The following is a 25,397-nucleotide window of genomic DNA, read 5'->3' as shown; positions in this document are numbered from 1 at the left end:
TACCACTCGCGCGGTGTCCCCCGGCGCGGGCGGTGGGCGGAGCCCCGGCGGAGCGCGGGAGCGGCGGCACCGGGCGGGGATGGAGCGCTGCGACCTGGGCGGGCGGCGGAGCGGCCCCGTGTGGGCCCGCAGGGCCGGGCCCGCGGCACCGCGGGGGTAACCGGGCTGGGCAGGGCTGGGCAGGGGGGAGCGCCAGCCCCAGGGGAGGGGGCGGGCGGGGCACGGGTCCGCCTCAGCTTCTGCGGGCTGGGTGGAGGGTCAGCTCGGGGATGCCCGGGTGGAACACGTTCCTCTTGAATCACGGAATTGTCGGGGTTGGAAGGGACCTCTGGAGATCATCCAAGGCAGGGTCACCCAGAGCAGATGACACGGGAAGGTGTCCAGGTGGGTTTTGAGTGTCTCCAGAGAGGGAGACTCCACGCCCTCCCTGAGCTGCCTGTTCCAGTGCTTACGGTAAAGAAGTTCTCTCTCATATTGAGGTGGTGCTTCCTGTGTTTTGGTTTATGGCCATTGCTCCTCCTCCTGTCGCTTGGCACCGCCGAAAAGAGTCTGGCACCATCCTCTTGGCCCCGCCTTTGAGATGTTTATTGCACTGGTGAGATTCCCCTCCTGAAGGCAGAGCAGGTCCCCCAGGAGGCTGTGAAACCTCGGCTGGGCACTTGCCCCAGTTTAGGGCTTCAGTTTGTTTGCAGTGAATGAAATGTCGCGGGGAATTCCCAGAGTTTAATCACAGTGTGGTACACCATGAAAACACTGCCTGGCCCAAGCTGAAGGGCAGCAGCGTGGTTGCTGCTTTGGGTGCCTTTTCTCTGGGGACTGTGGATGCAACCCTGTGAACTCCTAACTCTGTTCTCCTGGGTCTGTTTAGTGGCAGAGGAACTTCTGAAAGGCAGAGTGGCATAGAGAAGGTCATGGGTGATGCTGTAACTGCACTGATAAGTACTCAGATTTTGGCATGGTTTTAGAAGCAGAAGTCATACTTCACTTCTTAGGGTCTTTCATGTCATAAACCCCCCCCACACGCACATCACTAGGTGTCAATTATAATTTAAAATACCTTATCTTTCTCGTTTCATTTTTATGGCCCTTTTATTGTAGAAAAAAAATGGGCTTAACAGTGAGGTTCAATTAGCTTTGTTTCTAGTCATGGTTGTATGGCCCTTCTTCTGATGTTCACCCAGGCTTTGTAACACACCTCCACAGCTGCATGTGCACGCTGGGTGGCATATTCTGTGTCTCAGAGAGGTGACAGCATCTTACATAGCCACAGTCACAGCAGTCAGCCTTTAATCAGCATGCCAATATCCTGCACAGCTTTAGATGTTTAGTTTGACTCTGAATTTATATCCAAGTGATGATAGAAAATAAATTGTTTGCTTAGTAAGCTTAATAAATCCAGGAGTAGCAGACTTCCCAAATCTTACTGTCCTGCTTCCTGGAAAATCCTTCCTCTTGCAGCTTCTTCTGCACATGGTTTTCACTTCTGCATCTGGCTCCGTTTTAAGGGCAGCACAGTGCAAGGATAGAAGTGAAAAAACAGAAACTTTTGTTCTGTAATATCTCAGATGAATCGTGATAAATAACGGCTTTCCTCATGGAATCATAGAATGGTTTGGGTTGGAAGGAACCTTAAAGGTCATCTGGTTCCAACCCCTCTGCCATGGGCAGGGACACCTCCCACTAGACTACATTGCTCAGAGCCCCATCCAACCTGGCCTTGAACACTTCCAGGGATGGAGCATCCACAGCTTCTCTGAGCAACCTGTTCCACTGTCTCACCACCCTCACAGTAAAGAATTTTTTCCTAGTATGTAATCTAAACCTATTCTCTTTCACTTTGAATCCATTTCCCCTTGTCCTGTCACTACATGTCCTTGTGAAAAGTCCCTCTCCATGTTTCTTGCAGGTTCCCTTCAGGTACTAGAAGACCACAATTAGGTCATCCCAGAGCCTTCTCTTTTCCAGGCTGAACAAACCCAATGCTTTTGAAAACAGTGGGAAGAAGTGATATTAGAACTGATGTACCCTCCCATCTAATCAGAGTGGTTTCTTACAGTAACGCACAGCTTCTCAGTTTCCTAGCATGTTTCTTTGCAGTGGTAATGACAAGCCAAGTTCCTTGCTGAGAGCTGGATTGGGCTTTCAGATTCACTGGTAGATGATACATCAGGATATATGTTAGTGTTATTCATTAGCAATGAAAATCAGGAGCCACATAAGAGGATTGTGAATGGTGGATTTCCCCCATCTGCTTTATATGCCTCCTACCTACCTTCCAACACAGTGAATCACTTCCTTTGTGGTATATTTTTATATTAAAAATATGTGGGTTTATTGAAGATTTTTCACATAGAAGCATTTTAATCCTAGGTCTCAGAGAAATACATAATAATAACATGATTCTAAGCACAGTTGTTTTGCTTGCTTTCTTCACAGACTTATAGTGAACATAATCCATAGTGTCCAAGGGTACCATTCAAATACAATACGTTTTCTGAATGTGGCTTTTGACAGTTCTGGAGATTCTCTCCTTGCTGGGGACCGCCAGGGAAATATATATCTGTTTGACTTGAATGGAAACAGGTAAGAAGATTTCTGTCAAGACATTTTAATTGTCTGAGATATCCCTAATATTCAGGGGTGTGGAACTTGCCCAGACAGGATCCCACAGGTCAGGTTTTAACCCTCGTTTTCCCATGAATGTGGAAATAGATAGTGGTTTGCTCAGAGCTGACACTACAAGCCAGTGTCTCCTGTAACCTCCCTAAATATTATTTCATTAGTTTAGCTGCTCAAAAAGAGCAGAGGCTTGTAACTAAACAGAACACCAGTTTCAGAGAACTTCAGTACTACCCCAAGGAGTTATTCTTTGGTCAGTACATATCAATGAACGAGCCATGAATTGCAGTAACTAGTGGGTTTTTATTTGCAGAAATACATCAACCAGTCTTTTCACCTTTTCACCTTTTCACTTTTCACTACTGAGTTTTAAAATATTAGCACTGTGTTTTAGATTTATTGTAATTAGATATGATTTACTTACTCCTTTTGAGTTGATTTTTTTTTCTTGGTGAAATATGTATTGAAACTGATTAATTATTACTGATTAATTATTACTTCGAGTATTGCTTCACTGTGAACCAAAGTTTCCTAACACAGTGAGAATGTATCTTTAAATAGGTTCAGCCTTGTCCAGCGAACGATGCAGGCTTGCACTGCTTTGGCATTTAATCTTCGCAGAAAGACGGAGTTCCTGGTGGCTTTGGCAGATTATTCTGTTAAGTGCTTTGATACAGGTAAGGGGAAAATTTCAAGGATTGGCATGAAAACTTATATAATTTTAGTTTTGATCTTGAATTCTTGGACAGTTTTTTTAATGGGAATCATAACTGTGTATTTCATGCCATCTGTCCAAAACCAGAAAACTTTAGGCCCATGTGGGTTATCGTCCTGTGGGTAAAATGAACCTAAATCAACACTTTGGTTTGCCAAAGTTCCCCGTTCCCACTAAGTCATTCAGGCATCTGTTTAACTGAAGTCCAGCACAGATCACAGTTACATATGTTACCTGTTTTTTTAAGCAGTTCTGTATATGTTTGTTTGGAATGAGGTGCTCTATTATAATAAAGTCAAAGTCAGTTGACAGTATGTTAGTTTAGCAACTGAACCAGTTCTTAATTATTATTTACAGTAAAATATTTGAACAAAGTGACAGTATACAATAAAAGAACTGTCAACAGTTTTGGGTATTCATGTAGTTCTCTATCCTCATTCCAAAGCAATGTTAAAAATTAACTTCACAGGCCAGCTGTGTGTCTCTGTCTTGATTAGAAGTTAAATGGTGAAGGGCATTGACAATTCGTTCTTCTTAAATTGATCTTTACCTCTCAAAAAGTGCAGTTGTAGTGTCTCATAGTCTGGATTTAAATCTTTTTAAAAGCTGTAGGAATCACTCATCTGCAATTCGAGGGTTTGAGACTGCTGTTATCTGTGAAGATTTTAATGTAACACTGTTCCTCAAAAGAGAGGAAGAATCAGAATTAAAGTCTGAAATCCTCCGCAGTTCTTCTTTTCCTTTCAACCACAGCAAGACCAAACTAAGATGTTTGGATGCACTTAGAGAAATCTTAATTATTCCAGAAAGTACTGAATGCTTATATGGTGCTGTTTCCAAATATCAAGTCATACTCAGAAATGTTTTAAAATATAAATGGCATTCACATAATTCAGTATTGAGTGAACTAGCCTTAGAGGTGTGTTAGATAGTACTTAGTTGGTGGGCTCCATCCCCTTCTTTAGAAGCCTTACTGTCTAATCCCGTGTCACCCCTCAGGTGATGACAGCTTTAAGCACTCAGCTGTCCATAAGCACAGCAGAAAGTTTGACTGTTGGTCTTTGTGAGCTGCTCTATGGCCACTTCCCACGTTTGATGCCACAGCTGTGGGTCAGCTGGAACCACCCCGTGGGCTGTCAGGCAAACCACCCAGTGTAAACTGCATTTGCCACAAGTGCAGTTTGGTTGCTGAGGAAGATTAGCGGTCATGCAGTCACATCTGGGAGACATTGAAGTCAGAGGAACCGTTTCCTTAGTGTGCAGTGCACAGGATAAAAATGTTTTGGATCCTAAAATAATTAATGAAGTGTTGCTTTCTGACTGTACCTTTCTGTAGTCATAGCCTGTTGTCATTAAACCTTTCTTCCTTGCATCTGTAAATAGCTTCACAATCATTCACACATTCTGTCCACAAGTAAAAACAAGTGGAGAATTCTGATTAGAACATTCAGTGTCGACTTCTAGAGATTACTGTGGGTGTTCACATCCGATATTCTCTGAGGCATGCTGAACTTACCTGATCACATTGTTCATGGCTTTTGAAGATTGATTTTTAGGCTAAATTAAACAAGTCTGTGCAAGTTGGCTTTCTGTGTATAACTGAGCATAACTTATAAAATCTGTTAGTTGGAGATGTGGAAGAGGTTATGCCTCTCTAAGGTATAATTGCTATGTGAAGACTGATACCTTTGCTTCTTGTTTATTGGGCTGTGATCGTAAATGGTTATGTACTTGTAATGTTTAAAAGTCTATTCCATTGCACAGTGTTGGCAACACAACTAAGGTAGTGGTTCTTTATGACTTTCATATCCTTTCCATGTTTTTTTTCAACAACTTCTGCAGAAACCAAGGAGTTAGTTAGTTGGATGAGAGGCCATGATTCATCGGTGTCCTCCATCTCTGTGCATGGCTCAGGCAGGTATGCCATCACTACTTCCACTGATACAGCACAACTGTGGGACTTGGACACCTTTCAAAGAATAAGAAAGCTGAATGTTCGTCAGTCTGTGGGAATACAGAAGGTGAGTAAAGAGCAATTGCTAAAGGGTGAACAAGCACACCTCAGCAGGTGTAACACCACATATTGAAATCACGTTATTTGTAAATATTATTTAAAATACAGCTGAATCTTTTCAATCTTCTTTGGGCATGTCATCTTAACTGTCATCCTAACACATCACCCACACCTCTGAAATCATGACTCAATAGTTGCAGAGATCTGCTGGGAATTTTTAAGGAACCTCCATCTTTAGAGACACTCAAAACTTGCTTGGATATGACCTTGACTATGACCTTGACTATCCACTTTAACCTGGAAGATGGAGCCATGTTTTAGATTGACCTTGCTTTGACCTGTGGAGGGCTCAGAGGACCTCCATAGATTGATTCCAACCTGAATGATGGTGGGATTTAGGGGTGTTGTTAAAAACAGTTTTGGTGTCACAGTGGTATCTTCCAACAATCCCCACCACCTGCCCCATTCAGCTGCTTATTCCAAAGCTGCTCTTCTGTCTGCACACTCAGAACTGAGTGTGGGAACAAACGAGGCTGGTAAAGGAACTCAGCAAAAAGAAACTTCTGCTTTTCATCCCAGTGGTTTCTTTGCTTGTGTTTGCTGCACAGACACAGTGGGACAGCATGGGACAAGAAGGACGGCATGTTTGTGTCAGGGAGTGGTTTAAATAGTCTGCCTTAGAGTTACATTGTTTTAAACAGGTCTGCCTGCGCCACCCAATGTCACGCTGTGGCATAAGTACTGGGGAAAGCCCTGACGCAGAGCCTGGGCATGGCTTGCACACGTGCTGCCCTGCAGTGAATACTCTGACAAACACCACTTCAAACCAAACTTCTCGTCAGGCTGGTCACAAAAAAGCCATGCTGATTTTGCAGAGAACAAGGCTATTCATTTGAGTGCCTTCACTTTGTTCTAGGTCAGGCAGAAATTCTGACAGCTTAAAACAGTCACCTAGCAATTACCATAAAAGATGATCCCTACATCTTTGTTTGTTTGTTTTATTGAAACTGTTGTGTAGTGCATGTTGCTAAAATAATTGTAATATCTCCCCTCCAAAGATGGCTGCATTTCTTTAGTGGACAAGATCTTTCTACTACTCAGTATCTTTCTTTGTGTAGGCCATGTGTAGGGATTTCTTATTGATAAATGGCTCTTGGACTTTGGTAGGATCAGGATGTTACAGTGTGGAACCTTTTAAGCCAAACAGGAGTTGAATTAATAAATTGTGTTTGGGAATCAAGAGCCTGTTGGGTTTTGGTTGGTTTTTTTTTTGGTGCTGCCATCTCTGATAGGACATCATGCAAATGATCTGGATTTCATTTTCCTGTTTTTAGAATAATGATACTTATTCCCATGCCACGATTTAAGGCATACAGATAAGTAAGTGCTTTATTGAGGATTAGATTTATTATTAGACTGCAGCCCTAACACTCAGTGTCTGAAACTGGATTCTTGCTCACTGTCTGAGCCCGTGGAGTAGAGTCATCAATCTCATGTGCTTTTTGGTGCCTCTTTACCTAAGCCCAGCTGCACTCTAACATATGCCTTCTGTGAAGTTGCTGGGGGGCAAAGCTAATTTAAAAAGAGAGACTGGGCTGCACAGAGTATGGACAGCAGGGGAAACAAAGGAGAAAGAAGACAACACATCTGTAGTGACCATTTCCAAAGCATCACTGCTTATTCCACAGCTGCTTGTGACCATCCTGGGGTATTTTTCTACAGCAAAGCAGAAAATTAGAAGCTGTTCAGTAGTCCATTTTGCCAAAATTTAAACTTCATCCATCTGCATGATAGACACCTGCTCTCAATTCATTGTCTAGTCTTCCTCAGGGTCCCTCTGAAGGAGGACAGACAGCTCAGTCTGTCTGAAGATAAGTGACTGTGGTAGGTGGGGCAGCTCTTTCCCTACAGATAATTTTTGCTCACTGTCAAGCGACTAATTTGGCTTGAATGTCCAACTTTCAGTCATTAAGATGAATCTCATCCCACTTATCCAGATTTACAGATTTTCAAGGCCCCAAGCGACCATTCAGTCCAAAACTCTGAACTTTGTAACACTGACTGTGTTACTCTCAGCCAGTGAGTACTTCAGGTAGTCCCTGAATGTTCAGATATCAGAAGACATTTTCAGTTTCACGTTCAAAATTATAAGTATTTATGGTATTTATAGGTATATATGGAAATTTGCTGAAGCTGCGTGAGCTGCTGCCAAAATAGAACCTCTGTTCTAAACCAATAATTTATCATTAAGCAAGAATGTACTTGATGACATCCAAAAATGTAAATAATCCAATTTTTTTTCTTGAGTTAATAAACGTGTTCAGAATAATTGAAAATATATGTATATTTACAGACCTTTTTTTTAATATTTATTCATCCTCACAGTAAAATCTGCATTTCATAGTTGGAGAATACATTGCTAAACATTCTACAGTGTTTTTTACTTTTAACAGTTGTATGCCAACCCAAGGAGTTTAAGTCTAGAGGTGAATGCTTCAGAGAGTGCATTTGCAGGCTCTTGGTACTATTTGAATGCTTTTTAGTTTGTAGAAGATTCAGGAAGCAGTTGTTCACTGAGCAGTTCTGGCTCATGTCTCCCATCCCCTCCTGCTCCTGGGTGTATTTTCCCACTACTTACATTGCATCCTCTCTGGCACCCACCAGAAACCTCCACAAGACAGTTCTAACAGTCATAAAGATAAAACAGATAAAATTAGTGTCATTTTGGCAAGTTAAAGTGGCTTAGCAAGGGTATGACAAGTTTTGAACCAATGCAATGGAGAGCAGGCCCACCCCTCTCTGGGCTGTCCCAGGGGACAGGACCTGCCTGTGGGATCCGAGCCTTGCACAGTTACAGTGACAGCCACACAGTCATGATTTCCTGCCATGTTTTATTTTGCCATGCACTTTGGTTCAATTTGGAGTGTACTTCTTTGACAACATCCCATTGTTTTTTTCTTTTCCATATTCTTCCAGGTTTTTTTTCTTCCATTGAGTAACACCATTCTCAGCTGTTTCAAAGATAATTCTGTTTTTGCATGGGAATTTGATACTCTTCACTGTAAATACCAGTTGCCATCTCCTGTAGAAGGTTCTGTATTACTTTATAAGGTGTTTGCAGTTACCAGGTAAATTGCTATTTTAAACATTCTAAGGCAGACTACAAAAATTGTAGTTTTAAACAGGTTCTCCTTCTTTATTTTTAATATTTTATGGAAGTATTGAGCTATATAATAAGACAAGCTTTTGAAGTCTGCTGTGACTGGTACTTTCAGCAAAGATCAATAGCAGTGTTTATTATAGTCCAACAGCAGTTGAAATAAATAAAGTTGATTTTTAATGACCACTAAAATGAGGTTTAAACTGTCCTTTACCTTGACAAATGTTATTGTTTAGGAGGTATTTTGTATTTTGGTAGAGTATGAAAAAATGATGACAGATTCAGAAGTGTTTTGAGGGCTTAGAACAAAATGTACAATGTCTCTCTTTAGCTAATACTAACTTAAATTATAGTATACTGATGGAAACTTTGCCTCATCTGTGATCCAGAGATGGCCGGACCTTTGTAGCTGGTGGAAAATCAAATCATCTTCACTTATGGTGTTTGGAATCAAAGCGGCTGATAAGAATAATCCAGATGCCCGAGAAGGTGCGAGCTGTCCGTCACCTGGAATTCCTCCCTGACAGTTTTGATGGGGGCTCCAATCAGGTCAGGTTTTTTACAAAGCTTAAGACAGGAATATTTGGTTAGTTGATCAAGACCTGTACTTTGAGGAATTTGGGGGGGACACTGGGGATATGGGCCTGTACCAAACAAAAGGAAAGTGACTGCACCCAATCTTTGCTCAATTGCTCTTTGGCTTAATGGAGTGTCATTGCTGGATTGGGTATTCCACTTTGATTTACACTGACAGTATTAATTGAGGAATCCTTTTAACTTACAGGTCCTTGGAGTGTTAAGTCAAGATAATATTATGAGGTTTATCAATATAGAAACATGCAAACTCCTTTTTGACATTGGGAGTCCTGAAGAGGGAATTAGTACAGCAGCAATTAGTCCCAATGGACGGTATATTGCATCAGTAATGGAAAATGGAAGCCTTAACTTATACAGTGTCCAAGCTTTGACTCAAGAAGGAAATAAGGTAGAGTGTTTTACATTTCCTAAAACAGCAGTAAATCCCCTTGAAGTTCATATTTGCCTACATATCTTTTGTACCAGCAGTAGTTTGCAGACGTGTTGGAGTGCCATATTTAACAATGCAAATTTAGAAAAAGTGGTTTGTAGAGTTCCTCCAGTCTGCCAGGTAATTTGATGGTTTTAAGGTATATATATCACTGTGTTTCTGGTGTTGGAACAAGGGGGAGATGGTATTTCTTTCTACAGCGATTTGTATGCATCAGTTCTTTGTGGAATGATGTATGGGGGGAGACGTTCTGTTCCATTTGCGATAGGAAATGTTTGGCAAGTAATGCTCCCTTAAACTGTGGGCATGAATGGTGTTTTTGCTACTGGTGATTTTGTTCTTCTCACTGTGTTATTGGATACCAGCATCCATGATTTATGGCACAACCATACCCCTAATCTTTCCTAAATAAGAAACATTCTAAATACCGGTTCTTATTTCATTAAAGTAATTTATTAATGGGAGTCAGGTTTCTAAATCCAAAATTCCACATATCTTTAATCACCATGTCTTTGAAGTAAACAGTAACCAGCTCTGGGTAATGATGGAGTTGGAGCTGAGGAAGGATGTGTAAAGGTGTCACACGCATTCCATTTGCACTTTTGCTGACGGTTTGACGTGAACTGGGAGATCCACTTTGTTACTTGCTTTCCCAATCTCCAGCATTGAATTAATTAATACCTACCTGACACTGAAGACTAATTAAAGTTTGTAAAGGTCTTCTGTATTCTTTTTAACTGGTGCTATAGAAATGCAAAGTATTTTAATGACACTGAGAAACATACTAAAGTAAATAACCTTAACAGTACGTGATACACATCTATACTATTCCAATTATATTTTAGTGTTTGCTAAGCAAGGAAATAACATGATTGAGTTGGTTTGGAAGTTACATAAACCTTCTTATAGTTAGAGCAGTTTTTATTCACTGACATTCTTTTTCAGAAGTATACAATCCATATATATTTATGGTAGAAATGTGTTTCTATTCTTCTTTCTATGGCCATCAAACTCAGAAATGTGGCATGTAAAATAAACAACAAATTATAGTGTTATGTAATCTGTCTTACAATATTTTAACCAAGGTATTTGCACTTAATGTTAGCCTCCACCATCCATGTTCAAAGTTGTACAAGATGGGTCCAAGTGCACATCAGAGACAAATAAACTGATAATGAAAGTGACTCCAGGAAGGTCAGAGGGGCCTTGGAAATCCAAAGGAAGCAAAATCCAAACCAGATTGCTAAAACTGCAAGAAAACGCAGCCCTTGAAAATAAAGAGGTAGGAAGAAGTTTCAAATATTTTGTTCTCCAGTCTGCAGCATTTCAATTTCATTGCCATTTATTTTAAAGAATAAGTTCAGGCACTGTTGCACTTGGATGTTTGAGCAGAGAAAGGATTAAGGAAATTTTAGTACCATTTCCTCTCTCTCTTTAGCCCATACTCCTGTAGTATGTGGCACAGCCAGAGATGCCTCCAGTCAGCTTGGGATACCTCTGAGGTTGTTCAAGCAACTTGTGACACCATTTGGATATTTGCTAGATCTGATCTGCTTCCCTGCTAGCAAACTGGCACCTCTAAAATGCCTGCCTAGAATAATTTCATTTTTATTAATTATTTAGAAGATTAAATACTGTTACATTTATTTCCCTTCTGTCATCACCGTGCCATTTTCTCTCTCTGTCTTTGTGTCTCCTGTGTACACACATACATAAATACATACACATATCTGTGTGTACATATATCCTCCTGTAACCTGTCACCATATGATCTATCCTAATGTCAGTGTTCTTTATGGTTTGCTATATCCATCATTCAAATGTACGTGGTTTAGTCAGTTAGGGTCTGGTCTGCTTCTCACTGAAATGAATGGCAGCTGTTCCTTAAGTTCGCGAGACAATAAATGATGTTATGAATTATCTTTTCTTTGGCGTTGAAATACCTTGGACTATGTAACAAATAGCAGTAGACATTTGATTTTTTTAAATATTATGTCAGGAACTTCAGTATTTCACTACTGTCATCGATTAGAGTGCAAAAGACAGCAAATCACTACGTTTATTGTTGATCCCTTATTTTGTAGAACGAATTGCCGGGTGGATTAAACAAGAAACGTCTGCGGGCCTTATTGAAAGGATTTGGAGAATATCCAGCAAAGTACAGGTATTTTTTGTGTGCAAGGTCACGCTTGCACAAAATAAAATTGCTTGTATTTACTGGCCTATGAAAGAAAAGTTGCTTGACTAAGGCTGTGTTTTAATTGCAGGATGTTTGTTTGGCGTTCCTTATTACAGCTTCCTGAAAACCACCTGGCATTCAGTAACCTAATAGATAAGGGAACCCACAGTGCATTTGTAAATATTCACAATAAGTATCCCATCAAAAGCAGGAAACTGCTGAGAGTTCTACAGAGGTAAAATATATATTTGTATTTATTTAAATATTATAGATTTTTATTTTCATATAGTGATCTGAAATGTATCCAGTGAGCTGGAATCAGTTGTAAGGAAAATTCTAAAATGAAATAGTAGTGCCCTTATGTAATTTTGTTTTGATAACTCATACAATCCTCTATCTGTCAAGTTCACAGTCTTTCTATGTTGTGGTTTAAAATACATATTATATTTTTGTCTGGTTTTATATTGATGTTTTCTACACCTTTGTTTGCCCTTGTGCACAGGACCTTATCAGCTCTAGCTCACTGGTCTGCTATCTTTGCTGAGACACCTTATATTCCTTTGCTGGCATTTCCGTTTGTAAAATTATTCCAGAACAACCCGCTGATCTGCTTTGAAGTTGTTGCAACAGTAGTAGGTAAGCAGTGATTTTAAAAACTCAAATATGCTACAACATGGTTAAGCTTTCCAATGCAAAAGAGTGTTTCCTGCTGAAATGAATGAGGTATTTCCTAAGAGGTCACCGGACAGTCTTCTAATTAATGTGTAGCAATTGTGTGCCTGAAACAAAAACCTCAAGGTATTAGACTTCCTTTGCAGTGTATCTAGCAAAAACTTAGCAGTTTTAATAGCATTTTTAAAGTCTAATCAGCAAAACCAAGTGTATCTAGCATAATTATATCATAATAATTAAGTCACACCCACCCACCCCCTCACCTGCTCCCAGTCAAAAGGGAATGATCTCTTTCAAGGTTTTACTGTGGTTAGTTGTCCTAAGCATGTGGCAACTCAAAACTAGACGTTTGTCTGAACACTGGCTGTGGCTGCCTTCTGAAGAAACGTTCTAAATTAAAGTGCTTTGGACTTAAATTAGTTGTTGCAGCTGCTGCTAAGTCTGCAGAAGATACGTGCTGCCAAGCATACGTACCCGCTTTGCAAACACATGCTGTTAGTGGACAAGTATCCAAGTTCACAGAAATTATTCTTAGTGCATTAAAAATTACTTGATCCAGGCTATAGTTTCATGAGACAGAAATACTGGTTTAAGTATTCCCATCTGCCTCCGATGCCTTAGTCCCACAGCACACAGACTTTTTTCTTTTTATATTTGAGCCTTACTAGTTCTTCAGTCTGATTCATAGTGTGCTGGCATGAAAACTCATGCCAGTGCAGCTGGAGAAGCAGTGTACTGTTTAGGAATAGATGCTAGGAAAGAGAAAAGATGGGAGTATCTTAAACAGCCTTTGCTGCCTGAAACTACCTCTTAAATTCATTGCCTTTGTAACCAAACTTGAAGGTCTGTCATGAGTCTGTCACTCTGGATTACAGTGGATTGTGTTGGGCTTTTTATTCTCTTTTCAGTTAATTTTTGTCAGCACTGGTTTGAATATTTTCCCAATCCTCCAGTTAATATCCTTAGTATGATGGAAAATGTTTTGGCACATCATGACAAAGAACTACTCCAGCATTTAATAAAATACAAAGTGACTTCACAGGTAATATTCTAGCCAACTTTTGTATACAAAAATGTACTGCAGTGAATAATAGGGCACTATTTTTTAATTTTGATGTAGTTCTATTTTGGGGAATTTTTCATTAAATAACAGTGAATGATATGGGAGTGTAAAGAATATATCATTGCTTTCCTGCTCTTTTTTCTTGTCCATGATCATAAATCTCATACACATGCTACTGTAGTTCTTAGAAGTTCTTTGGTTTCAACTCCACACTGCTTTAAAATCTACTCATGAAATTATAAATGTACCTTTATTTTTTTAAGTGAACATAAGTGTGATTAATTAATTTTGTAATTCCTATTTATCATTAGGAATGATTTTAGCTTCACAAATTTAAACAAAACATTTAGACATCCTGGGAAATAAGAAACAAATTTGTAATCACCCCATAATAACTCTGAATATTTATAGTTGGTGATGAAACTTATCTTCAAATGGTCTGGTTTATTTCCTGTTTCTTTCAAAAATCAATAGATTCTTGGTATAAGGCAAGAAAAATCATATTTTTTTTAAAAGGGATGGTAAAATTGTAGTAATGGATTATTTTATGTTTTTTCCCAAATAATTTAGGTTTATGCTTGGCCTCTCCTAGAAACACTGCTATCTGAGGTTCTAACAAGAGAAGAATGGCTGAAAGTCTTTGACAATATCTTCTCCAACCATCCTTCATACTTTCTAATGATTGTTGTTGCCTATATTATATGTTCCAGAGCTCCCTTGCTTCAGTGTAATCAAATAGCGGATTTTGAGGTAAACTTTTTCATATTTAAGTCAGTCATGTGCAAGAGATGTACAAAACATTGTATCTGTTGTTAGAGAGGTTAGAATGAGATGCCTCATTTCCACATTAATATATTAATACATGTTTCTGAACAAAGTCACCTGGTACTTGACAAATATACAGTAAAGGAGTAAAACATTGAGCAGTTTTCTGCAGTGTCATGCAAGGAGAACTTTAAAAGCTTTCATAAGCTTTTGTAATGCCACTGAAAGCCATTTTGTAAATTTCAATAGTTCATCAACCACAAAATAATTCTGCCTTTTTTGGGGGGATCTTAAATGGACTTCTGCCTCTGGAGACAATACACAATCATTCTGTTATGTTGTTTCATAATCCTGTTTTCAGATTTGCAGAATTAGGCAGTATTATTGGATGTTCTCTGAAGCTAAATGAAAACATTTCCGTGTGTTTAGCCTTACACGGGAGAAGGAGTTTTTTTCTTATGAAAACATTTCTGTAGGCAAACAAAGGGTTCCACCTCTAAAATGTGCTTTTAGAGTCAGTTTGACTGACGTCAAAGAGATAACATTATTGCTGTGTTTAGTAATGACCTATTTAGATACTTTCTTGGTGAATAAGATCTTTGACAGGAAGAATAGTCCTGCAAGAAGGTGAACTTCCAAGCTTCAATGGCTGAACAGCAAAAGTCAAGGGAGGTTCATCCAGTGGTAGGAGTGTCTGTTTGGGCAGTGGAACACTCTAAACTGACACCTAGCGTTCCAGATCCCTTACACAACAGCCATTTGAGGAGAAGGAAAAGAACCAGAGTGTACTTTCACAACTCAGAGAGGTTTGGTTCAAGTCATTTGAGCTGGTAATATTTTATGAATTGTTAGGGATAACTAAATAAACCCTTTTTAAATTAACTGTTGAAATATAGATCTTGCTAACTTACCTAATTATTCCCAAAGAGGTGTATTAAAAATAAATATATACTTATGTAAAAATACATAAAAGTGCATATCTTTTGTAGAATGTAAATGGAAGCATGTCTCTTACAGTATTTCTTTCATCACCGTAACAACCTGGAGATCACAGCTGTGATTAAGGAAGCCTACCGTCTTATGGAGGCCACACCACTGGACATCCATCCCCGGTGTATGCTGGAGGACTTCATGCCACTTACAAAAGGACAGTACCCTATATTTAATAAATACCCCAAGTTCATTGTGGATTATCAAGCTCAGGAACGGGAGAGGATCAGACAGGATGAAATGGAATACCTAAAAGAGAGGTAATGGGAAAGTTGACGACAGTCTCAGACTGGGAGGGACAGGTGGACACAATTGCCTTTTTCTTTTGTAATGCATATGCTTGAGAAGAGAGACAAGAAAGAAAATTCGGGAAGATGTCTTTAAATAGTTGCTAAAGGTTCAGTATTATTTACTTTGACACATTTTTAAGTTAAATCATCGTTTTTATCTTAAACTAAAAATGTTTGCTAATTCGCAGAAAATATTGGGCTACAGGTGGCCAACTTGGAATCTCATAGTCAGGGCCTAAACCTTTGTTGACTTTGTGGGGTCCAACTTTTGAAGGGCCAGGAGTTCTTAGCTTGCTATTGAAATCAGTGGGTACCATGATACCAAGGCACCTTTAGAAACTAGTTTTTGTTAAGAATGTGAAGAAGAAAATACCTGCACTCATCTGCAATGCCCTGTTTGTCTCTAACAGTCAGTATTGTAACTCTTCCTTATGTTCTTTATCAGTACAAAGGGGATGCCGTATTCTGTCATGTCGTCTCACTTCAGCAGTTCTTTGCTAATACAGTCATCAATTTCTAAGTAATCAAGTAATTTCTTGATACTTGGCTTGAGTTATTAACATGTGACCTCCTTCCATTTAGACAATTAGCACATGAATCAGAAGCCAAAGCAGAGGAACAGAAAGCAGAAGATGAAGCCTGGTATCAAAAGCAGAAATTACTTCGAGAAGCTGAAGAGCAGAGGCGGAAAATGCTGCTGGAAGAAGAAGAGAGGTTGGCAGAACAGAGGCAGAGGTATTGTAATATAAGAAGCATTAGGGGTCTGGCTACTGCATCCTGCTATTACATTTTTAACCACAAGTAAAGGAGAAATAACCACTAATTTGTATAAATTGCAATGTGGGATAACTGTGGTCTGGTGGGTCATATTTTGGTGTGAGAATTAAGCGATCTGGGTTGTATTACCGCCTTGCCTAAGGAAATACAGCAGATTAGAGGTCAAGTCACTTCATATTTTTTTCTCAGCTCCCAACTTTTTGTCTGGTCTCTTTGGACTGGGAGTACTCTTAAGCTAAGTAATTGCTATGTGTTTGCACACTGAGACTTCAGACTCGCACTGACCCACACTGCAAAATATGAGAGTTGCTGTAGTATCAGTGACTGCACACAGTCTTGTATTCCTAGTGGATCTAGAAAAAAGGCTGCTTTATGTATCAGCTGATGAGCAAACAGTTGTGATAGTAATGAAGCCAAACTGTTAATTTGTACATTTTGCAGTTGTGAAGGTTTAAGAGAATTTCAGCATATCCATAGTTTCTTAAATCAACTAAAAGTAATTGTAGAATCATTTAGGTTAGAAATTACCTTAAGGATCATTGAGTCCCACCATTAACCCAGCACTGTCAAGTCCACTGCTAAACCCTGTCCTTATAACCACCACCTTTGTGAGCACGTCTTTTAAACCTCTGTAACCACAGAGGTTTTTTAAAAAAAGCAGTGAGCCTTTATTTGCTAAATTAAAACTAATTCTTTAGTTTGTAGTTTTGTTCCTTGAAAGAGTTTGATATTTAGCAAATAAACTTAGGACACTAGTTTTGTGCAGCAAGAGGTACCAGGACACTGAAGTTATTCTAAGGAGCAGTTTCCAGTTTTGGATTGTTGCGATACTAAACTGGTGCTTAATTAAGTGGAACAGAAAGAGGTCACAGGATTTGAAAGCTTAATTGGGGACATTGCCATTAAAGGATGTTTGTGTTTCTGTGAATTTAGTTTTGTCTCATAAACGAAAACTGGAAAAATTACATGAATGAAAGCCACTGTCCTAAACTTTATAACTTAGAGATGAGTTCATAGTAACTAATGGCTAACTGCACTGTAAGTTTGTGCTCTTTGGTACTGACCTTTTACATATACAAGTTCCCTTGTTTCTGTTTGTTTTGGCTTTGAAGACTCGCTGCCATGAAAAGAGAACTGAAAGTAAAGGAACTACAACTTCTGGATGCTTCAAGAAGGCGTTTTCTGAACTACCAGCAAGATCAGCTTCAAATGGAACTGAAACGTCTTGATGACGAAATTGCAAGAAAGGTTGAGCATTGCTAAAGCAATTCTTTTCTAGAAGGTTTAATAGTGAAAATAAATAAGGAAAAAATGCATGACTAAAATTTTAGTTGATATACTGTGATTTTTGAGGCCAGAGGTGTATGTAGCATGGCATGGACTGCTTTAAGTGGTAAATGCATAATTTAACGGGGTTTTTTGGCTCTTAGTATGTTCTACTGGTTTGCTTTAACTGGCAGAATTCCTGAGAAAAGTCAGATTCATCTGATTACTGGCAGTGTTGAAAAATGTAATGAGTTCCTTAAAGGGCTAGTGAATTCTCAGCTGTCTGCCCAGATTGCAAATTAACTGCCACTGACTGGGAGGCTCTGCAGTGGCCTCTGGCCAGGCCTGGCTCTGTTTTCGTGTTGCCAACTCGGGGACCATGGCATGTGATGCTGAGAACGGAAGCTTTTGAATCTCGTGGGCATGAATTGAGCCTTTGCAGGGCTGTTCCTTGTGTCTCAGCACCCCACTCTGCAGAGCACAGTGCACAGTGCGTGCTTGTTCCCGAAGTCCCGGCGCCATGAGACTCCTCAGCTCCAGCTCAGCACAGGTTCTGCCAAGTGGCCACTTCCCCACCTGTCTGCTGTTCTCCACAGCCTTCTGGGTTCAGAGACTCCTTATTCGACTCAGAGCTGCATCTGGCAGGTTATTAGCACTAGTTCAAGCCTGACATTTCCCTAACAAGCTTGGCTGGATGCAAAACTCTTTCTATGCCTCTTCTCCACCTTGTCCTGAGCTTTTGATGTGCAATATTTTCTGTTGTTCATGGTATGACAGAAGGTTAACTAGAACTTAGGAGAGGGTGTAGCTTGGGGGCTTGCACATTCTTGATAATGGTTTTTTAAGGGAGAAGAATTTTATTTACTATATTTCCATGTGTTTCTCTTCTCCTCAAGGCATCCATGAGAGAGCAGGAAACAGCTGCTGCTCTTCAGGATGTAGAACTACGACGGATGGAACTTGAATCACAAAGACAGCTTTTTGAGCAGGTAATTGTTAGGGAGCTGTACACATGTTTATGTTTAATGGTTCTTCCTTTAAAGTTCTTGGATTCAATTGCGTTCATTCAACCAGACTTTGTCAGGAAAAAGGAGGCCTTTTATTTTCCTTTTCCTCTTTCATACCTTTTTTTAGAATAAACCCTCTGTTGATAAAAGCATTAGCAGAACACACTATTATCTATTTTTTTGGGGTGAAAATACTCGTATCCTCCCTGTTTTATTCTTACCCTATGCAGAGGTATCATTTGGTTGCTGCAGGGTTTAGCTGTATGCACAGCTGCTTGAGGGAAGCAAGGAACATGTAAATAAGAAATAAGTCTATAACAATGTGTTCCTCATCCCAGAAACTCCCACCTTTTCATCTGTGATATCCAGATATATCTACGTTTTCTGGAGAGAACAGTATAGCAGATTGATGTAGTTGATGAAAAGCTGTCTAGTTGCCAACAACGTCATTAAGCAAAAAGAAATGGATGGCTTGTTGGGAATGTGCAGTTCCTTTCTGAAATGACTGACTTATAATTCAGAGAGATCGCTAATAAATAATAAAGAGCTTTAATCAGTAATACTGTTTAAAGTTAAATATGAGTTAATTATTATAAGTAATTATTATAAATTACTGAAAAGGAAGGATGCCAATGGAAGGCTTTAGAAATGTTTGTTTTGGTTAGAAACAGTAAATTAAGTGTGAAATCATAACTACATGTGCCTACTGCGCATGTGTGTAGATCCAGTGGAATGAAGTGGACGCTCACCTGTCTAACCCTTATTTTGAAATGTGTGTCTGCTTGTATGTGGTTTTTAAAAGATTTTTTATAAGCCATGCTGAGCATAACTGGGGTGAATTTCTGTTAGCATCTGTTTATTACATACACAGCCAGCTGTACTGTGGCTACGTAACACAAACCAGGCTAAGCTCATTTGTATTCCAGTACATGTAAAGTCAGCTCTTTAGGGGAACTAATTCTACTAACTTTAGTCTAGCAAGGTAGCAATTATTTAACTAACTGAGGATATATATCTGCCCACAAGAGTCTGTGCAGAGAGGCTTTCTCTACCATGCCCTGAACTGTTTTGCTGCCGTCAGTGAGGGGTTTATTCCAGCTCAGAAGGTTGTGTATCTTCACTTTGTCTCAGCTGCTCAATAGATTCCCACAGGCCTGGGAAGAGATTATTTCTTCTCCAGAAAATTGTGTAGATTTGCCCTGGTGAACTGAAGAAAGATGGTGAGAGTTAAAATGCTATTTTTTTAGATCTGCTGCTGGTTTGTACTACTTTGGCAAATCATCTCTGCATTCAAGGTGCAGATGTGTTTATTTTAAGTCCCAGTACCATGAAACACAATTTATATTTGTGAAACATTTTGAGGTTTTGGCTAAAATTTGCCATAAAAGTAGAGAATATTTTCATGATGAATCTAATTCTTTTAAGTTGAAATTCTGGGTTTATGCTCCTATGTAATCCAAGGACTGGAATTACATCCATATCAATCTGAGAGACCACTGTCATGACTCTAGTGTTACTGTAATTCCAAGTTAATAAAACAGCAGAAACTATCATTTTCTTGGACAGTTATGATATGTAGTGATAAGAGATGTGTGGATATATTCAAATACTAGCTTAATTAAATTTTAATAAATGTTAGAATTACAAATGTATGCTAGTAGCTTAGCAACAGTAATTTTTGTTTGTGTGTTTGGCAGCATCTAATCAAAGACCAAGAGGCAGTTACGAAGGAAATTAAAGAAAAGGTGGATGCCCATCAAAGAAAGGTGGATCAGGAAGATCATCGTGTTCAGAGACTGATGGAAATAGATAGAGAAGAAAACCAGAAAGCTCAGACAGTAAGATGACTGGATCTTAACATATGTTTGGGGTAGCCAGTATGTTATCTAGTACAAGTAGTACTAGTTAATAGTGTTGTGATTGCAATTAACTAGTTCAAGTTAATATGGAAATATTTTCTAAAGTAGTCTAATTTCTAGATACCTTAGGATGCTATGTTTGAAGTTTTGAGGTTTTCAAAAATCTGATTGAAGTCATCTCTATAATACTGAAACATCTATATAATACTGAAATTCCTTGTATCTGCCAGGAATATTAATTTTTTTTTCACTTCTCCACACTTAGATGGCATGTAAGTCTCAAAAGTGATTTTTCAAAATAAGTCCTCCTCCTGTTAAGGAACATGTTTTGTTTGTAACCATAATAAAACAGAAGCCTCAAACGAGCTTTCAGTTGGTAGTACTTGGCAGGAAATTCAGCTGTAGAAGCTGTCTTCTAGATCACAGTAATGAATGTGTATAGCTTGACATTAGGAATTGTTCAGATTTTCAACCTCAGAACTTGTAACTGCACAGTTGGAAAAATAGTTGCAGCTATCCCACTGCCCATATGCTTCGCATCTGCATTTGTATTTTGTCTAGAAATAAACATATGGGCCTGAGTTTTTGTAAACAGCATTTGATTTTTGGAAACAGATGGATGTGGGTGAAAGTACTGGCATTCAGGTATCGGTCTTATGTCAGCTGCACCTGTAAATGAGTGGCACTGCAGGAGCAGCCTCCCAGCAGGGACATCCAGCGGTGATACAGGAGAACACCTCAGTTCGTCTTGCCTGGTCTGCAGGTAGGGCTGTGCGACTGGAATAGACTAAATGGATTGCTGATGAGAGAGGTGTTTCATTAGGTGGCCCAAGAAAACGTAGCCAAGGCCGAGCAGAAGCGCACGGACACCGACTGGAGGCTGCAGGTGCTGCAGAGGCTGAGGCGCGACGACCAGGACCGTGAGAAGTGCTACGAAGAGATAGTCAAGCTCCTGCATGACAACAGGGTGAGGGAAGCTGAACTGCTGAAGGCCATGAGGGAGACAGAAGAAAAAAAGGTATTTGCATTATTTCTTTTCCCAAGTGGGCCTGGCACACTGGGTCTTTTGCCCATAACGGGGAGACCATGAAGCTGAAAGATACTAGGGAAATATTTTGTTGGGAATCTCCTTTCCTGTTTTGACTGGAAGTTTCTGGAAGAACTAGAGAAAATCGGTGAGAATGTTTTAGATTTGGGGAAGTATATTCCTATTTCTGTAAGTTCCTCTCTTTTTTCTTTTTTTTCTGACCTAAGACTGTTGCCTTTCTCCAGATGTTTGATTGAGACATTTTCCAAAATAAAACATTCACACAGCTTAATAACAAATATTTTGAATTAAGAGTGAAATGTAATCTGTAATAATCCAGATGGTTTTACTTGTTGCTTTTTCCTTGCATCGCATCTGTTGAAGACATTTAATATCTCTCTTGCACAGTGGGAAGACGTTATACAGAAAGAAGCTCAACTAGAGGAAGAGCAGAAGGCGGCTGCTGCTGCAGATGAGCACAGGAAGCAGTTCTTAGATGACAAAATTAATGATGCGTTAGAATTGGCTGAAAAGCTGGAAAGGGAAGATGGTTATTTTGGTGAGCATATAGATAATGCAATTCTGTGTGGATGTCGGCATGAAGCATTCAACAACTCAACACAAACTAAGTGTCCAATATAGGGATAAACTTAAGCATAACTCCTTTACATAAGGAGTTTGGCAGTATTCTGTCATGATACTTTGGCAGTATTCTGTAATGAAACCAATATATCAGGCCAGACTTGGAAAGAAATCTCAGTTTGATACCTATCACATGCAGCAATGTAAATGGCATTTTTGGTAGGGACACAGGTTTAGCTGAACTTAAGCCAATCCATTAGAAATCCTCTGTCAAGTAATGTCCTGTGATGACATATAGTATTATACCAGAAGTGACTTTTCCAAGTGTTTGCTCACAGAAGAAAATCATGTGTGTGCTTTCAGAACTGGCCAGTACATCTTTCTCAAATGCTGCATTTGTGTGTTTTTGCAGATATTTCTCTTATCCCCCCATGTCTTCAAGGCTCACCCAAAATTACTGATTAGTATTAAGGTTAGGTGATTAGTACTGCTTTGGGCAAACATTTTCAGCTTTTGCCCTTATTTACCTAATGTTTTTGGTATGGAGTAATTTGCAAATGCACAGTATTAAAATGGGTGTTTCCTTAAAACTGCAAGTATGAGTTGCCATATTCCACATGATCTTAGTGGCCTATTTGTCAGAAGATTAATTATATAGGAAGAAACAGCACATATAATTTCTTAGAGAGCTATAATTCCTTAAACGGAATTTTAAGAAATTAATGAAATTACAGAGCTGTAATTTCTTAAAATGAAGTGCAGTGATGCATAGCCTTGACCCATAGAGTAGAAACGTTGACTTCTAATTCTGAGCAAATTGTACTTGCCATTAGGTGGAGCGAGTGATTGGTCTAGGTGTGCTTCCTGAAGAAAAACGCTTTCACCTCAAGCTAGGAAAATTCACTAGAAACGTACACAGTTTTAATTCACAAAGAATCCTTCTCTCCACTCCACAGAGAGACCGTGTGATTTAAAGGCTGGACGCACAGAGAGAGGGGTGGAAGTCCAGCAGGTGCCCAGGTCTGGAAACATCTGTCTGAATGATTTATCTGCTTTAGTGCAATCACCACACAGTAAGTTCCAAAGTTAGGACTCTCTTTTCTTTCATGTTTAGTTTCAGAAGCATTACTGGAACACCTCGTTGTGTGATTGAGTCATTATTAATTGTGTGGGTGTTTAGTGGATAGTAAACCAGTTTATTGTTGTGTTCTATTTCACACCTGAAAAAAAAATCTTTGCTACCAGCACACATAGGAAGTACCTGAAGCGTGTCACATTATGAGAGCAGTCCTAGTAAACCTCAGCCTAGTTTAATCACATTCTGACCTGATCATTTTAGCTATGCTTTTCCATATTTATGATTTGGGAATGTTGAGAAGAGGTAGAGCTGTCTTTCATCGAAATCTTACTGGGAGTCAAGAATTAGTCTAATCATTTCCTCTGGGCTGTCCTAGCCACTCTGGCAGTGAAAGCATAATTTAAAATCCTATGCACCTTATGTACAAAACTCTGCAGGCAATGGGAATGTGTATCCGTGGACTTGCTGTAGCCACCCATTAGCATCTGACCTTCTGGCAGCAAAACAGGTGCTGCTTTCAAAGAACTTGCTCTTTGCAGATCTGAGGGCTGTCTTGCACACAGGGATACTGAAAAACAGCATTGCTGTGCCAGAAATACCTGTTTTCCAATAGGTATTTGTAGTGTATATGGAAAACCATTAGCTGCAATACTAAGTCTGAGTTTCTTGCACTTCAGTGTCTTTAGACAGAAGACGAGAACTGGCACGCCAGGAGCGGGAGCTGATGGCAGAAGTCCGGCAGCTCAGACAAAGGCTGACCTCACAGGCTAAAAGTAGACACCCTCCAGCTCATTTCCCAGCTACAACGTGGACACCCTGAGCTTTTTGGCTCTGGACCCCAGCTGTACTTTCAAATTATTAATCAGTGAAAAGCTAAATATGTATAGTGTGATCCAGGATGGGTCATAGACTGTTTATTATAACAGCCTTTGGATATATTTTTATATAAAAATGCTAGATAGAAAATATGTGTGTGGTTTGTAACCTTCTTGTTATTTTTTACTTAAATAATAAATAAACTCAGTTTTTACCACTGGAATATGGCCTGTGCAGTATTTGTATACTTCTTTCAGGTGCCTGCTATGACTTGAAGACAAACCACTGTTGAAATGTGTTTTTGTCATTGATGTGTAAGTGGATTCTACAAGTTGCAGCAGGGAAATTTGCAATTAAAAAAAAAAAAATCATTTCCAGTGAGAGCCAAACACTGAAACCAAGGCCCAGAGAGGGTGTGGAGCCTCTGCTGCTGGAGATGTATCTGGTTGTTATACATACGAGCAGGTTCATTTCGCGAGAAAGAAGGGGAGAGAGGATCTCAATAAATACAGTGCTCTTCACATTGCTAGACATACTGACAGCTGATGGTTTTGACCCAAGAACAGGACTTCATGTAGGGTTACAGTAAAAAAGCATGAGGTAAAGTAAAATAAAGTGAATGATTCATAATTGCTACACACAGTACTGACTGGGAGTAGACTTGACCCTGTAGAATATAAGACCACTGCGATCTTAATTTGTTCTGCTTCCCCTGGGGTTTTGCTGATGCTCTTTGGGGCAGCGGTGTCAGAGCAGGACTGCCCAGGGTGCCCCGTGGGGGCTGAAGCAGAGGGCAGATGGTACCTGCAACCAGCAGATCCCTGTCATCTGGGCCTGGGAGCAGTCTTCCCGATTCTTTTTAAATTACATGAAGACCTAAATGCACAGAGGTACTTGGTTATCCTCACCTTACCATCCTCTGAGTCTGGAACTAGAAACAGTCACATTAGCAGCGACCAGGATCCACGGCAATCTCATCACAGCCCAGCAGGGAAGAGGCATCATTCCTTTGCAAAGGAGAAAAATGCAACAGGGGAGGATCATCTCTGGGAGGCAGAGGGAGTACATGAGAAAAATTATCCTTTTCTGATGATTGTCTTGGAGTTTACATACGATTATTTCTATATTTAAAGGGGAAAAAAATAAACCCCCAGAGTTTTTGGCCGGCACCTTGGGCCACACGTGTTCACACATACGGTTTGTAAAACAGTCAAAGCTGTAAATGTGCATAAACCGGGATGTTTCCCTCGGCGGCCCCGGTGCCCTGCAGTGCCCCCGCAGCGGCTCCCGGTCCCTGCCTGACCCTGGGTGTGCCCACCGCAGGATCTGCTTCCCAATCCCCAAATCCCTGCACGGACTCGCAGACGGCTCAGGGGCAGGAAACCCTCTGACAAAAGGTAGAACAATCGCGCACGTTACTCCCACAAACCCGCCAGCAGGAGAGTTGGAACTCGAACTACAGCTTCGTAAATCACGACAGTCACGACACGC

The 25,397-nt window shown here is 39.9% G+C and overlaps 1 protein-coding gene across 2 annotated transcripts; it reads left to right on the top strand.

The window, feature by feature from the left end:
* Positions 1 to 25: 25 nt before the first annotated feature.
* TBC1D31 (TBC1 domain family member 31) lies at positions 26 to 24,109 on the top strand. 2 transcript variants are annotated; one of them, XM_050317888.1, is made up of 22 exons: positions 26 to 156; positions 2,437 to 2,583; positions 3,181 to 3,296; positions 5,177 to 5,355; positions 8,325 to 8,476; positions 8,898 to 9,057; positions 9,293 to 9,493; positions 10,641 to 10,817; positions 11,620 to 11,699; positions 11,803 to 11,949; positions 12,217 to 12,350; positions 13,295 to 13,428; positions 14,020 to 14,199; positions 15,232 to 15,464; positions 16,077 to 16,229; positions 17,384 to 17,519; positions 18,434 to 18,526; positions 20,242 to 20,382; positions 21,227 to 21,421; positions 21,839 to 21,989; positions 22,969 to 23,085; positions 23,768 to 24,109. In XM_050317888.1, exons 1-22 carry the CDS (start codon positions 80 to 82, stop codon positions 23,908 to 23,910), a joined length of 3,246 nt encoding a protein of 1,081 aa, XP_050173845.1. In that variant the 5' UTR covers positions 26 to 79; the 3' UTR covers positions 23,911 to 24,109. The 2 variants fall into 2 exon arrangements, with proteins under 2 accessions (XP_050173845.1, XP_050173915.1); XM_050317958.1 differs by lacking the exons at positions 26 to 156; positions 2,437 to 2,583; positions 3,181 to 3,296; positions 8,325 to 8,476 and having other exon boundaries at positions 5,183 to 5,355; positions 23,768 to 24,105.
* The last annotated feature ends 1,288 nt before the right edge of the window (positions 24,110 to 25,397 follow it).

The sequence above is a fragment of the Myiozetetes cayanensis genome, unplaced genomic scaffold, assembly GCF_022539395.1.
Source record: "Myiozetetes cayanensis isolate MyiCay16 unplaced genomic scaffold, myiCay2020 scf1, whole genome shotgun sequence".
Classification (NCBI taxonomy): Eukaryota; Metazoa; Chordata; class Aves; order Passeriformes; family Tyrannidae; genus Myiozetetes; species Myiozetetes cayanensis.
The sequence above is the reverse complement of the archived record's forward strand: the minus strand, read 5'-3'. Positions and strand labels throughout refer to the sequence as shown.

What these genes read in the sequence shown, in the direction of transcription:
- TBC1D31 (XM_050317888.1), top strand. Translation starts at nt 80, where the DNA reads ATGGAGCGCTGCGACCTGGGCGGGCGGCGGAGCGGCCCCGTGTGGGCC. An exon ending in CAGCCCTTGAAAATAAAGAG is followed by an intron (nt 10,818 to 11,619) that starts GTAGGAAGAAGT and finishes CTTATTTTGTAG; the next exon opens with AACGAATTGCCGGGTGGATT. An exon ending in CTGCTGAGAGTTCTACAGAG is followed by an intron (nt 11,950 to 12,216) that starts GTAAAATATATA and finishes CCTTGTGCACAG; the next exon opens with GACCTTATCAGCTCTAGCTC.